This window comes from Siphateles boraxobius, unplaced genomic scaffold (genome assembly GCF_051911475.1).
Source record: "Siphateles boraxobius isolate OS27281-9 unplaced genomic scaffold, OSU_SipBor_1 26, whole genome shotgun sequence".
Taxonomy (NCBI): Eukaryota; Metazoa; Chordata; class Actinopteri; order Cypriniformes; family Leuciscidae; genus Siphateles; species Siphateles boraxobius.
In genome coordinates this window covers 26,711,179-26,726,936 of record NW_027508876.1, presented here as the reverse complement: position 1 = coordinate 26,726,936, position 15,758 = coordinate 26,711,179, and the positions used below count along the sequence as shown (strand labels likewise).

The window sequence follows — 15,758 nt, the reverse complement described above, 5'->3', positions numbered from 1 at the left end:
AGCATCATTACTCCAGTCTTCAGTGTCACATGCTCCTTCAGAAATCATTCTAATGTGCTGATTTGGAGCTAAAGAAACATTTCTTATTATTATTATAATATTATAAAAGTATTTAAAACAGTTGTGCTGCTTCATATTTTTGTGGAATTGTTTTATATTTTTTATAAGGATTCTTTGAATCATAGAAAGTTCAAAAGAAAAAGCATTTATATGAAATATGTATATGATCTTTACTGTCATCTTTGCTGAATAGAAGTATTAATAAACATTCTTACTGACCCCAAACTTTTGAAAATCAGTGTGTGTGTGTGTATTTACAGTATATACACAATATATTTATATTTTATCCAAAGACCACCATTTATCAATTGAGTTAGAAATGTAACTTAGTATTTCCTTTTGTTTTGTGTCTTTTTGCACAATATAAGAGCATTTTAAAGGCTTTCATTAGCAACATTGGAGCCCTGATTTAATGGGTTGAGTCATGGCGCTCACACGGGCGGTGTGAGTTTGAATCTGGCTCGCCACACTACTTGATTCTGTTGCCCTCGTTTCCTTTCCTATTAATATTAAATAATAAACTATCCATGTTTTAACATTTGACCTTATTTAACCTGCTAAATCTCTGTTACAATGTACTAAGAAATTCTGTGCTTTAGATGAATTTATGTGTGTCAAACCCCTGACTGTGTGTATAAATAACAAATATGGGAAATGAAACTAGACAGATGACTAAGTTAGAACCTTGATATTAACAATGAAGTAATCATTAAAACAAAGTTTGCTTTACCTAGTAACAGAAAGGTTTGCATATGAAGAACCAATCAAATTCATGTCATTTTGACATATCTCCCCATACTATAAAAACTGTTGTATTAGTGTTTTCACAATGGAATCTGTCCACCGGCCTTGTTTTTACTTGGGAGATTCTCTGAGTATTGCTCGAGAACTCTCCTGGCCGTAATTAAAAGCAATTAAAGTACATTTGCTGGAGTCTGTCTGATAGCACTGCTGCGCAGCAGGTCAGTTTAGGGTAAGTTAGAAAGTAAGTTAGTATTATATGGTTAAACTTGCCTGTAGTCGACTGTAGACTCGCTGGAGTATAGGATTAGACGGATGCTGTAGTCGACTGTAGACTCGCTGGAGTATAGGATTAGATGGATGCTGTAGTCGACTGTAGACTCGCTGGAGTATAGGATTAGATGCATGCTGTAGTTGACTGCAGACTCGCTGGAGTATAGGATTAGACGGATGCTGTAGTCGACTGTAGACTCGCTGGAGTATAGGATTAGACGGATGCTGTAGTCGACTGTAGACTCGCTGGAGTATAGGATTAGACGGATGCTGTAGTCGACTGTAGACTCGCTGGAGTATAGGATTAGACGGATGCTGTAGTCGACTGTAGACTCGCTGGAGTATAGGATTAGACGGATGCTGTAGTCGACTGTAGACTCGCTGGAGTATAGGATTAGATGGATGCTGTAGTCGACTGTAGACTCGCTGGAGTATAGGATTAGACGGATGCTGTAGTCGACTGTAGACTCGCTGGAGTATAGGATTAGACGGATGCTGTAGTCGACTGTAGACTCGCTGGAGTATAGGATTAGACGGATGCTGTAGTCGACTGTAGACTCGCTGGAGTATAGGATTAGACGGATGCTGTAGTCGACTGTAGACTCGCTGGAGTATAGGATTAGACGGATGCTGTAGTCGACTGTAGACTCGCTGGAGTATAGGATTAGACGGATGCTGTAGTCGACTGTAGACTCGCTGGAGTATAGGATTAGACGGATGCTGTAGTCGACTGTAGACTCGCTGGAGTATAGGATTAGACGGATGCTGTAGTCGACTGTAGACTCGCTGGAGTATAGGATTAGACGGATGCTGTAGTCGACTGTAGACTCGCTGGAGTACAGGATTAGATGGATGCTGTAGTCGACTGTAGACTCGCTGGAGTATAGGATTAGACGGATGCTGTAGTCGACTGTAGACTCGCTGGAGTATAGGATTAGACGGATGCTGTAGTCGACTGTAGACTCGCTGGAGTATAGGATTAGACGGATGCTGTAGTCGACTGTAGACTCGCTGGAGTATAGGATTAGACGGATGCTGTAGTCGACTGTAGACTCGCTGGAGTACAGGATTAGATGGATGCTGTAGTCGACTGTAGACTCGCTGGAGTATAGGATTAGACGGATGCTGTAGTCGACTGTAGACTCGCTGGAGTATAGGATTAGACGGATGCTGTAGTCGACTGTAGACTCGCTGGAGTATAGGATTAGACGGATGCTGTAGTCGACTGTAGACTCGCTGGAGTATAGGATTAGATGGATGCTGTAGTCGACTGTAGACTCGCTGGAGTATAGGATTAGACGGATGCTGTAGTCGACTGTAGACTCGCTGGAGTATAGGTAGGGAGCTGAAGCTGTAGTCGATTGTAGACTCACTGAAGTGTGAAGGCGCGCTGGAGTATAATTTATTCTAGGGTAGGTTAGGTTTAGGGAAAAAATCCACTACACCTCTTTCCACTAGTGTATCTCTAGACCTTGTTTGATTAATGCCACCATGATCTAGTGGTGACAATTGATTTAAAACTTAAACTAATGGTACATTTTTCTGTAAATAAATTAAGATGGAAATATTAATGGCAGCATTATTTTTGACAGCCTTAAAGACAAGGTATTATGGTTTGTTTGAACTGGATGATCTTTGTGTCAGTGACGCTTTCAATTAGAAATACAGCTTTATTTTCTACTGTGAAGCGGCTCTGCAAGGTGTGTTCATGTTTTTACTCGCTGACGTCCAACCTCAAGGAGCTGAACAGAAGAAATGAACCGACCAATGGCACTTCTAAGATGTTTACCAGCAAGAGCGAACTTTCTGGAAGATTCACTTTGGCAAGTGAAACGAACATAAAGCGAATTTCATTTTGGCCAGATTTTGTTCGAAATTACATAGTTCGTTCTTCTATTTCACTTGAAGTACATCAGGGCTTTTATTATGCTTTAGTGTCTCTGGAGGGCAAGCAGTAGAGTGTACCGAACCAATTTGTGTCTAAATCAAATGAACACACAACGATAAAGAACATTTATGCTCAGTGATGGAGGTGATTCAGGAAGACGGTGAATTATTTGTCATAAATTTTCATTTTCTCCAGGCAGGTCATGTGTGGTAATCCCCTCATTGCAGTAGATTAAGGCCTTAAAATGGCATTTCCCGCACAATGAAGGATTTCACTCTTAATTACCAGGGACTGCAGAGTGTGCCTTGTGGCCCAGATCACTCACTGTTGAGCATCCCCGTGCAAAAATCCTCCATTTTCCATGTTGCGTTCATTTATTTTGAGTGTGTTTAGCATTTGCCAAAAAATCCTCTCAAAGAAGATGATAAGTTTGCTCCTCACAACAATGTGTTTTAGCATTTACTTTGGATTATCCTGCTGAGGGACCATCTGAATGGACTTTCAGTCCATTTCCTGCAAGGAAGATAAAAATGGTACTATTAGAGTCATTTGTGAGGCAGCCGTGACTGGCCGGGGTTACGTGGGTAATGAAGCTAGTAAGAATGTAAATGTTGAATAAAGCTTCACAGCAGCAGCGTCTCTCTCCTGGGTTCTGGATGCACTAGTACCTTGGTTTGTCTGAAACACACAAGATTTATGGTGTTCTTTTATCTGCTACTTGAATAATTGAGCTGAGACATGGTAAAGGTCATTCGGTGATCACCACAGCGCTTTATTTTATATCTGTGAAGCAGATTGCTGTATTTCAGTGGCCTTTTGTTATGATTTATGATTGAGATGTCTAGAGAATCTCCTTGCAGGCAAGAAGCAGAGGTTGTTGCAGGGGAGTGACGTATGATCTTCGATTTAAAAGGATTCATAAAACCTCTGTATTAAAGGGGTCATGCAGTTTCGTTTTGTGGACTATTTTCATCCCTAAAGTGCGTTTAGTGTTTCTTGCTCTAAGAAGATTTATGATACAGTAAATTACTTGCCATGTTCCTTATCTGTAAGTCGCTTTGGATAAAATCATCTGCTAAATGTAAAATGTAAATCTAAAAACACTAAATTTGTCTGCCATTGGTGGAACAAACAAGTAATACTGCCATGAACTGCCAGATTTCATGGCCAAAAAATGTACAGGCCTTTATATTATATAAAAATATATTTAAACGTATATAGATATTAAGAATTATATACAGAACATTTTAAATATATTTAATTATTTATTTCAATATAAGTATAAAATAATAATTTCAATATATATTTAAAAAGATATACGTTTTATCTATTTCAGACTAATCTATTACTTATAGTGCCCACATCATCTTTAAATATATTTTAAATATATTATATATATATAAAATATATTTAAAGGTATATGTATATATATATACATATATATATATATATATATATACATATACCTTTATATATATATAATTTTGATATTTCAGTATATCTTATTACAATATGTAAATATAAATATATTTTTAACAATCTAATCTGTTAATTCTTGTGGTGCAGACATCATCTTTAAATACATATTTATTATTATAAATATATAAACTATTTTTAAAGGTCTATACAATTTGTATAATATATAAACTTATTTATTTATTTATTTTTACCTAAATAAACACAATTCCAAAAATCTAATCTGTTAAATCTTTATAATTCTATTGCAGGTGAAGAAGATCAACAGAAACTTTCCAGTGAACCAGCAGGTAAGAAAACTGAATCTGAAGGCTTGAGAAGGTGCGAATTGGACCTTGAAAGAGTGACAGAAAGCCTGCAGAGATCCAGATAAAGCCCTGAAAGAGCGAGTGGCTCAAGTGATCACCGCACTTGAATGAAGCCTCACGATGATGTTTTCTGACAAGAGCCACTGTTCTTCATGCGCTGTGACGCATGTACCCTGCAGAAAGCCAAGAGTCGAGTTCACAGGGCAGTGAGATTCCCCGAATCGCCTGATGTCGTGCTCCTCAAAACGACGTGGCATCACACAGACTGACAGATACTTTGATTTGAGTGCATGACCTCTCATGCAGGAGTGTCGTGACATTTTAAATGATCTTGAAGCTTTGAATTGGGCTTAATTATTTGACGAATGTTCGATTTGATGAGTGTTGTGGAGTGTCTTCCTGAAAATTCTGTGCAGACTAATTACTGTGAACGTCTTAGTTCTTCTGTATCCTATTTGACACGTTCTTTTTGTGTTTTTCTGTCTTTTAGATCGTATATATGGGCTGGGTAGATGAGAAAGAACAAGATTCTGTTCAGGACCGAATGTACACACCAAAGTTTCTTGCCTTGAGGGGTTCGTCTCTCTTCAAATTCTCCGCACCTCCAGTGAGTTCTGCATGATTTACTGCATCAAGAGCCTTTCGGTTTCAGTCGCTGACTTTTATATGATTTTATATTTAGCATATGCTCGCAATATTTGTTTTACTTCGGGCAACATTTGCTGAAAGAAATGGTGAGAATTATGATAGCACATCAGACTTTTGTTGAAACTTTTCCTGACTTGTTCAGTTGTTAGCAGTTCATTACACTGAAGAATTGTTGAAGGAATACTTGACCTAAAAAATGCATATTCTGTTATTATTTCTTCCCTCGTTTCAAACCTATACTGTTTTTTGTGGAAGACTTACGGTGCGTCTGAAATTGTGTCGCTTCACTGCCATTCACAAGTCCTCTCCCGTGGCCTCATGGGATAGTAAAGTGTCCATCATATGCACACTTCAGAATCTCACAAGAAGTAGTCGGTCATCCGTTGACTTTTCACCAAATGTTTTTCGTATACTACGTATTCAGACATACTACTCTGGTGGGGTACTGTTTCTCGCATACTACATAGTATAAGTATTTGATTTCGGATGCAACGTTAGTTTGACATTTTCGTGTTTTATTCTCACAAAATTATTGCATGACTTTGAATATAGCACAAAAGTCATATCGATTTCTTTTATGGAGCTTTTTTGTCCTTTTTGGAGCAAACCTGAACACTCCACAACACCTGAATATTCCATGAAAAAACAACAACAGCATATCAGTCTTGTTATTGTTAACTAAAACTATTTAAAATGTTTTTTGTTAATTGCAATAAAGCTGAAATAAAATAAAATAAAATATAAATATTCGATGGAAAACTAAAAGAAAAACTTAACAGAAATTAGAAATTTTGCCTTAAAATTAAATACAATAAGTTTTGAAGTACTAAAATTACTAAAAGTACAACTGAAATACTATATATATATATATATATATATATATATATTATATATACATACATACATATATATATATATTAGTGCTGTCAAATCGATTGCGATTAATAGCATCACACATATTATATAAACAAAAACTCTTATGATAATATATAGACATATACAAAATATAATTGATTAATCGATTTGACAGCACTAATATATATATATATATATACTAATACAAATGAGAGAAGCACATAACAAAATTACTGAAACTGAAATTAATATGAAAACTGAAATATGTAAACTATTTTAAAATATTAATGAATGCAATAATATTATACAAATAATAACATGGGATGAAATTAGGATGAGTACATAATGACAGATGATCAGTTCAGAGGTACTATTTCTTTAAAGAATTGTCCATTTTCACTCCTGAGCAGTTAGTGTCCACATTATTTGCTTCAGTTAATATCGACTTTATGAAATCCATTATTCTGTTCAGCCGCAGGCTAAATCACCTATCCTGATGCTGTAACACCTCCATTCAATAAAGCCAAATCAACGTAAACAATCAGCAATTAACTTAAACGCCTTCATCATAATTCTGGGAAATAATTCGGACTAAAACATGAATGATAATCTGAGAAGTGTCTCATTAAAGGTAAATATGGAGATAACACTGATAACTATAACTCTCGGACTCCCCCTGTATTTCACATCAGATGGTTCAGTCCTGAGGAAATGAAGAATTGCTGTAGTTGTTGCTTGTAGATGTTGCCACTTAATTAATTTATCCTGAAGAGATCGAGACATCAAAGAGCTTCATCCATTCTGCCATTAATCGTAATTTGAAGGTGGAGTGGGAGGAAGATCAAAAGTTTGGACGTGGAAACCTATTATTGGATACGCAGATGCAAAATTACATTGGAGAGAACTTACAACGCTCAGCGGTTTGTACAAAGGCTCTCTCAGGTTATTTCAGCTTGCTCAGATGTTCTCCGCTCAGGGCAATAAACACTTGACATGATGCCTTTGAGAAAGGATTAGGTAGAAAGTTCGATTTCAAAGCGTTTTTGACATGAAAAGAGTTCAGGTGCACAAAGATAATTTTGGTTAAGATGGTTTGGATGTTCGTTGACCTCCAACATGAAATAAACAGTGTACAGAACTTATTGCTTCCATAATCTGACACATTTCTGAGTAACACAGGACATTCAAGCAGAAGAAATGACTTGATATTAGCAACTGGGAATTTAGTGGATTGTGAAGAGTGTCTCTATATGTCACTAGGTTGTAAGATAAGGAGTCTTTCTGAAATTGAAAGGCATTTCATAATTTTATTTTCTTGGCATATACATTGTTGAAAAAACAATATCAGAAACATGCGAAAAGAAACAAAAAAGGGTTTATTATTACATTTATTTATTAAATTAATTATATTTATCCAAATATTTGTTTATTAATTTAAATTATTTATTTTATTGAAAAAAAATTGTATTATTATTATTAATATTATTATTAAAAAACAAGCATTTATCTTGTATAACTTCAACACCAGAAATATATTAAGTATAAAGGTCAGTATTATTGTTGTTATCATTATTTTTTTGTAAATTGCTTTTACATTTAATTATTTAAATTAATTTATTAATTGAAAAAAAATTATATTATTTTTTATTATTAGATAACATTGTTTTCTTGGACAAACAATGAATAACATGCCCGGATGAATCATAGAGTAAGAACAGAAGTGTGTGTGTGTGTGTGTGTGTGTGTGTGTGTGTGTGTGTGTGTGTGTGTGTGTGTGTGTGTGTGTGTGTGTGTGTGTGTGTGTGTGTGTGTGTGTGTGTGCGCGTGTGTGTGTGTGTGTATGCGTGTGTGTGTGTGTGTGAGCGCGTACGCGTGTGTGTGTTTGTGTGTGTGTGCGAGCGCGCACACGTGTGTGTGTGTGTGTGTGTATGCGTGTGTGTGTGTGTGTGTGTGCGTGTGTGTCTGTCTGCGTGTGTGTCTGTCTGTGTGTGTGTGTGTGTGTGTGTGGGTGTGTATGCGTGCGTGTGTGTGTGTGTGTGTGTGTATGCGTGTGTGTATGCGTGTGTGTGTGTATGTGTGTGTGTGTGTGTGTGTGTGTGTGTGAGCGCGCACGCGTGTGTGTGTGTATGCGTGTGTGTGTGTGTGTGTGAGCGTGCACGCGTGTGTGTGTGTGTGTATGCGTGTGTGTGTATGCGCGTGCGTGCGTGCGTGCGTGTTGACTCAAGCAGTCTGTTTTTGACTGGTATTCTGACATTTGAAAACTCTGCTCTGAGCCACTTGAGGGTGAAGAAAACACTCGTGAGTTCTGTTCCATCATGATCCATCTTCACTGGCCTTTGGGTATTAGAGGTTACTGCAGATGCTCAGCGTGAGTCATTCTCCTTCACGAGATCTCAGGGGGGTTTCACTCTTTCGTCGGTGAGCAGGACTTTGTTTATTTCATGTAGCATTTGAATCATCCCTTTAGGGACACAGTGGGTTCTCTGACTGAGCGGAATAATGAACTGTCTCTGACTTCTGGAGACTGACAGCAATCTAAACTCCTCCAGGTCACCACCTGGGACTGGACCAGAGCCGAGAAGAGCTTCACTGTCTACGAGATCATGTTCAAGATACTGAAGGTACAAGATTAAGTTTCTCACATTATAACTGACACCGGCCTTACAAATGAATACTGTGATGGTATCAGATATTTAATAGTAGAGGTCGACCAATTTTACCAATACATTTTTTTTTTGAACGTACATGCCGATAACCGATAATTCAACCGATATTTTTTAAAACGTATACTGGATTAAAAACAAACATAAAACTCACAAGTAAAACAGTGCTGAACTGAAATGTGCTAAATTAAATAAATATATAAATAGGAATATATTAAAATGAGAAGTTCTACAGAACCAACTCTATGCAGAAAATAATTTAAACATTAAAATATTACAGGTTTCATTAGCTATAACCTAGAAACATACGTACATTTCATAGGTAACATTTTGCAAGTCCCATTTGTTAACAAGGATGTATTAGCTAGCTTTCATGAACTATATGCATTATGCAATATACAATACGGTTTTACTGCATGTATTAATATGAGCAATACAATTGTATCTTTATCATTCATGTTAGTTCATAGTACATTAACTAGGCTAATAACAGATAAAATAAGAATTAAAACTCCATTTCAAATGCATTAGTAAATGTTGAAAATAACAAACTAACAATGAATAATACTTCTACAACTTTTATTAACCTTAGTTAAAGGTTGTATCAGTGATTTCTGGCCCAAAAATAAATGTCTAATCTTTCCTAACGATCAGCTAGCTGCCCGCACCATAAGCATGCCGTCCAAAAACCGCGTCTCTGTAGGCAGCCTAGGCTCTGAGATCTGCACACAAAAACAAATGTGTACAACCACCACTCAAAACCAAAATAAAGCTTTCCAACCAATCACTGACAGGGGCGGGTGTTGTGAGGTTTTGCGCTCGTGCACGGCTGGACGCGAAATCGGAGCAACACCCGCCCCTGTCAGTGATTGGTTGGAACACTGTTTATTTTGGTTTTGAGTGGTGGTTGTACCCATTTGTTTTTGTGTGCAGATCTCAGAGCCTAGGCTGCCTACAGAGACGCGGTTTTTGGACGGCATGCTTATGGTGCGGGCAGCTAGCGGATCGTTAGGAAAGATTAGACATTTATTTTTGGGCCTGAAATCACTGATACAACCTTTAATGCTAAAAATGGAATCTTATTGTAAAGTTTTACCATTTCATGTAATTCCAAAGAGTCATGCTTAAAGATGGCCATTAAAATTTAATAAAGACCTATATAACATATACGCAATATAGCTATGTATAGTCTTTCACTTTACTTGCTTATATTTTAGAACACTTGATGATTATCTTATCAAAATAACAAGATGTATTGTAGTGATAAAAATATAACTTAAATCGAATGCGTTTCTGATTTGTTTGTTTCTGTCGGCTGCATGAACATATCAATGTTGAGAAAGCAATCACGTCACTAGTTTTAAAAATGCAACTTCGTCGGCTAATCAATGCATAAAAGTGCCCAGTGGGATATAAAATAATGCAAATAGATGGTAACAATTGCAACATAAAACATTTGGGTCAGGTCTGCCTGTGTTTTTGTCACATTGTTTAAACCGCTAGACTGAGGTAATAATGTTAGAGTCCTCTGCCTCGACGGCAAACTGCTGTTCTTTCTCTGCTGATGCAGCATCTAGTCAACAAATTAATTACTTTATAATGATATGGCAATATACTTTAGTGTTCTGTATTCATACCGTTTCGCTGTCTGTGTTTTAAATGCGCGTCTGAAGTGTCAGCGCTCTCTGTGCTGTGTTCTCTCTGTGCTGCGCCTCACGTGTTAATGTAAACAATTCAGCCAGTGATAGTTTGTTATTTGTCCTCTAGAGGGCGCTCTCCCTCTGTATAATGCCAGCAGTCTCTTCTCAGCGCTCTCGTACTGTGCAATGACTCCACACACTTCTCAGCCGCTCCAGCAACGGACGCAACCCGGAAAAACTATCGGTGTGGATTTTTGCCGATAACGATAAACCGGGATCAACTATCGGTGCCGATTAATCGGCAAAACCGATGAATCGGTCGAATTCTATTTAATAGGTGATAAATCAGTGCCATATCCTCCTATAGGTACTTGTTCTGTGGTTATTTATTGAGTAATAAGTCCCTTTAAGGCAAGTCATTTCACTTGGCCTTAAATTTCACCTTTCACCATCTTTGATTTCAGTCATGCAAGAACCTCCTATTTTTTTGAATGGGGAAACATCAAATTCTTCAAAGCTGTTCACCAAGCTTACGATAAAATTTTCATGTTCGAAATTACCAGTGAAATTTAACAACTGTCTCATAAATTTTGTTTCTAAACGCTCAAATCATGAAAAAATAAAAATAAATCATGAAAAAAAAGAAAAGAAAGAAAATTCACTGGACCAGCCAATGCTAATGTGCGGTCATAAGCGCGGTCTATATTAGTGGAGTAATGTAGGGAATAGTGAATCAGGGTACAGGGGGCAATTTTTGACACAGCCCATGACAACTGAAATGAAAATCAAAATAAGAGTCCTTGAACAGAGTAAACCAAAATAGCCATGACAGCACAACCTGGTTTTTGTTCTTTATTTCTATTATTTATTTTTATTTCACAAATGAGAAAAGGGTAGCACCACCAGTGACAATAGTAACATTGGATTTAAATTTCCTCAACTTTTTATATTTTCAAAATACACGTTTTGAAACCAACGAAGAGAAATCAAGGGACAATATATATATATATAGGGTGATATCAGGTAAAATGGGCCATTTAAGGTTTGGGGGTCCCAGCTACTCTGGAATTTAGAGCCAATGATTGCAAAGGATTTCAAACTGTTATCATAACTGTGCTTGACAAGGAACAGGTGATTTGATTAGTTTATGGTTGATATGGTGAGCGGGGGAATCATTCAAATCAAGACTACACCAGAAAGCTGCATGGTAAGTAGCCTGGCATACCAAATCTAACAAAATATTATAAGGATGGTAAATCTATAAAAAATAAAAAATATATGCATAATATCTGTCTTGATGGCATCAATCAGAAATAATGTTGTTAGTTTGGTATATGAACATATTTTTTGAAAAACGGATGTTTTTCTTTGGTGGCCCAATTTACCTAGCCTGACTACGTCAGACTTCCTACTTCCGCTAATTTCAAAGTGAAGTAGCAGAGTCTGGTATTACCAGGCTACAATTTACCTTAACCCACTAAGGTAAAATGGGCCACATAGTTTCAGCTAAAATGGGCCATCATCGGTGTGTGTGTGTGTGTTTGTGTGTGTATGTGTGTATGTGTGTATGTGTGTGTGTGTGTGTGTGTGTGTATGTGTGTGTGTGTGTGTGTGTGTGTGTGTGTTTGTGTTTGTGTTTGTGTGTGTGTGTGTGTGTGTGTGTGTGTGTGTGTGTGTGTGTGTGTGTGTGTGTGTGTGTGTGTGTGTGTGTGTGTGTGTGTGTGTGTGTGTTTACTGATGCTGTTCCAAAATGGACTTTTTTAATTGCACATTTAAATATGTGGGTTTGCACCCAAAATGTTTTTTTTTAATGGCGCATATGAATATGTTTGTTTAATGCAGTTTAAATGTCATGTGGCTGTATAAGCAATTGTGTTTTAATATTTAAAATTGAGGATAAATTAGCCTACTATTTCCCTTTGCAGTTTGACTGGCCCATTTTACCTGAAACTGCTCGTGCAAAAAAAGTTGGCACAGCTGATGTTTCAAGAAATGTAGGGCCTAAATAGTTATATTTTATTACATAATTTCAACACAAAATTATCAAAAACAGTCATTATTAATAATAAAAACACATGGAAAAGGCATATATGGTATTGTATTATTGTCCCAAAGGATTTACCAAAAAGTGGCCCAATTTAGCTGATATCACCCTACATAAATATATTTATATTAATTATATTACTAATTCCTTATTTTGCTGGATTTTTGCACGCTAGTGAAAGTTCAGAAATAAGCAGAATAGCTTAAAAAAGTAGCATAATTTTATTCTTATTATTTGCATTTAACATCACATATGTATATGCTTTTATTTAGGAACAAATAGAAAACTCAACAAAACATAAGCTACATTTACAGCATTGCACATTTGTTGCACATTTGTTGCACATCTCACACTTATATATATATATATATATATATATATATATATATATATATATATATATATAGGTTAGGTTATACATTAATGCCTTTGTCTGAAATGAAAAAAAAACATGTTTGTCAAAATGTGTTATGTTATCTACTGTATGCTTCACCGTTCAAACCAAATTCCTTATTTTAGGACAGTGAGCTGGTGGACAAACGAAAGCACTGCTTCAGTGTTCAGACGGACTCTGGAGAGGACATCTTCTTCAGCGTGGAGCTCGAATGTGAGCTGCTTCTGTGGGAAAAAGCCTTTCAGATGGCCACGTTCTTCGAAGTGGAACGAATACAGGTACTGAACCTTCCAAACACGAGTTTGCGAAAGGTAGCGCAATCTAAACTTTATTGCATTTTACTCAGACAGACTAAATGGCAATTTCAGCGGTGAAGTTATGTATCTATCTTCTTGGCACGGGAAACAGACAGAGCTGAGATCTGATCGAGGCGAATTAAACTGCACCTGCCAGACAATTTTGGCCGCTATCTGAACAACGCAAACTCTGAGTGATTGAGGCCTTGCCAAAGAGAGATTAAGTGTGATTTGCTAATCAGTACTTGAAGGAAACACATTGTTCAAAAACGCATTATAAAAACAGTTTTGTTTGGAGACATTAATACAATCTAATCCTGGATTTAACCTGCTGAATGAGTGTTTCTACAGCTACAGGCACTTTTATATCCTAGCTGTTGTTTTCTATCAAAACAGATTTCAACTTTTCCCTTTTTGTTTTATGAAGGTCACATTTAAACACATTTTTAACAGTACTTGTCAGATGTCGTTTAGATTTTGTTGTTTTGCCCTTGTCCCTGATCCAAACTTTCATACGTAAATATGAAAATCCATCATGAAAAATATGAATAACATTTTTGAAAACTATAATGGTCTAAACAATGTGTAAAACATTTTAAATATTTCAACTTTTCAGTTTTTTGTGTGTGAAAATGATGCACATTGAAATGTACAGGGGTTTTTTGTAAGTAAAAAGTTTGAGATGAATTAAAAGGCATAATGTTTGAAGAAAAAATAACACTTATGAATTTTTTCCCCCCAATTAACATGTAATTGTGGTAAAATTATGCAGTGTTAAAAGTGTGAAACAGTATAAATTTGTATTTATTTCATGTTAATTTTAGTTTAATTTTAAGTTTTTTTGCTGTCATTTTTTTATAATATTGCTAATTATATGTAGATTTAATTTAGTTTTAATTTTTATTTATTTCTAGTTAACAATTTAAGTGCATCAACTTAAACTCGTTTTAGTGTATTGCCAAGGCAACATTTCAGATTTTCATTTAGTTTTAAGTTTTTCAACTAATGTTTATATTTTATTATATTTAAGCTTTATTTCAATTAACAGAAATGTTTTACTTTTAGTTAACGATAAGAACCATGGTGTGAAAGTATTATTTAATTATGTGGACTTTTACTCTGTAAAATCAGCCTTGTTTGCAATTTCTTTCCAAAAATATACCAGAATACTTGATTAATTACAAGAAATCATTTGAGATTTAGTGTAAATGGCATTTAGCTTCTGTAATTCATGTATATGCACTGTTGGACATTGTTAGTAGACAAATTAAAATAGTGTGAAAAGACTTTTAATACAGTATGTGTTCTTAAAGTCCAATGGATCAAATTTGTCCATAGTTGAAGAAACACCCACTGATATATAAGATCCAATTATGTATATCTCAAATACATTACATAATATGCAAGTACAGCATTTATAGTCCTGTAGCATTGAAGCAAATCTATATTCCATATTCTAGCAAGACAATAGCAGGACCATTTCACATTCATGGAAAACATGGTGGCACAAATAAAATCGCTGCCAATTTGTCCCAGTAAACCAAACTAACGCAGCAACCGTGCCTCGTGCCAAAAAAGAAAAACGCTTGTTTATTTTTCTCCCAAAATAATTATGTACGACACTTATCATCCTAATTAAACATTTACGAGATTGAGATGTTTGTGTGTGCCAGTCTGCCCCGTGTCTGATTAACAATGCCAAGCATCTCCTGTTTCAGTGTAAAACATACGCTTGCATTGTGGACAGTCATCTCATGGGACTCACCATTGATTTCAGCATGGGCTTCGTGTGCTTCGATGCCGCGTCAAAGGTGAGAGGTGGAACCTTAAGTTAACGTTTCTTTTAAGTAAAATACATGATCACTGGTGATTCATTTTAACATCAAGTTCTCATTAGTTAGAGCTACACTGTTGCTATGCGCTCTGTAATTATATCACACCAAACATTTATAGAAACATGCTGTCAACTGTATGTTAGGGAAACATGAGGGAAACATGTAAAAGCTAAAAAAGAAATCCAGTCAAATAAACAAAAAAGAGTTGTAATAATAAACAACAGTTTAATGGGCAGTATGAAAAATGTAAAAAGTTATTTATCAAACTTTGAGAAGAAAAGTTTTTCATGTCTATAGAGTTATTAATATGCATAATCTAAACTTTCATTACAGGCAGTGCTGTGGAGATATAAATTCTCTCAGCTTAAAGGATCATCAGATGATGGAAAGAGTAAAATCAAATTCCTGTTCCAGAATCAAGACACAAAACTTATAGAAGCAAAGGTAAGTTTACTCTTCGCTTTTGTTTTTGTTGTTGGCTTCATATTCTGCTTATGAAAGTACAAATTGTTTCTCACTCTTTAGCATTTTCATATAACAGGAATATCATACGGTAACCTCAATTCTTAGGAAACTTTTCGAAACGTCATAATCTTGCAAGTGCAAAAGAAATAGCTGAAGGAGGCAGATAAAAATA

General features: G+C 35.9%; 1 protein-coding gene across 8 annotated transcripts in view; it reads left to right on the top strand.

Annotated features, from left to right (window-relative positions):
• sntg1 (syntrophin, gamma 1) overlaps positions 1–15,758 on the top strand; it is a 68,582-nt gene that overhangs the window by 47,856 nt on the left and 4,968 nt on the right. For all 8 annotated transcript variants that reach the window (XM_077245211.1, XM_077245217.1, XM_077245213.1 and 5 more), the window contains 6 exons: positions 4,690–4,728; positions 5,237–5,353; positions 8,799–8,870; positions 13,116–13,268; positions 15,005–15,097; positions 15,455–15,565. In XM_077245211.1, coding sequence (XP_077101326.1) covers positions 4,690–4,728; positions 5,237–5,353; positions 8,799–8,870; positions 13,116–13,268; positions 15,005–15,097; positions 15,455–15,565 — 585 coding nt within the window. The remainder of the gene's footprint in view (positions 1–4,689; positions 4,729–5,236; positions 5,354–8,798; positions 8,871–13,115; positions 13,269–15,004; positions 15,098–15,454; positions 15,566–15,758) is intronic.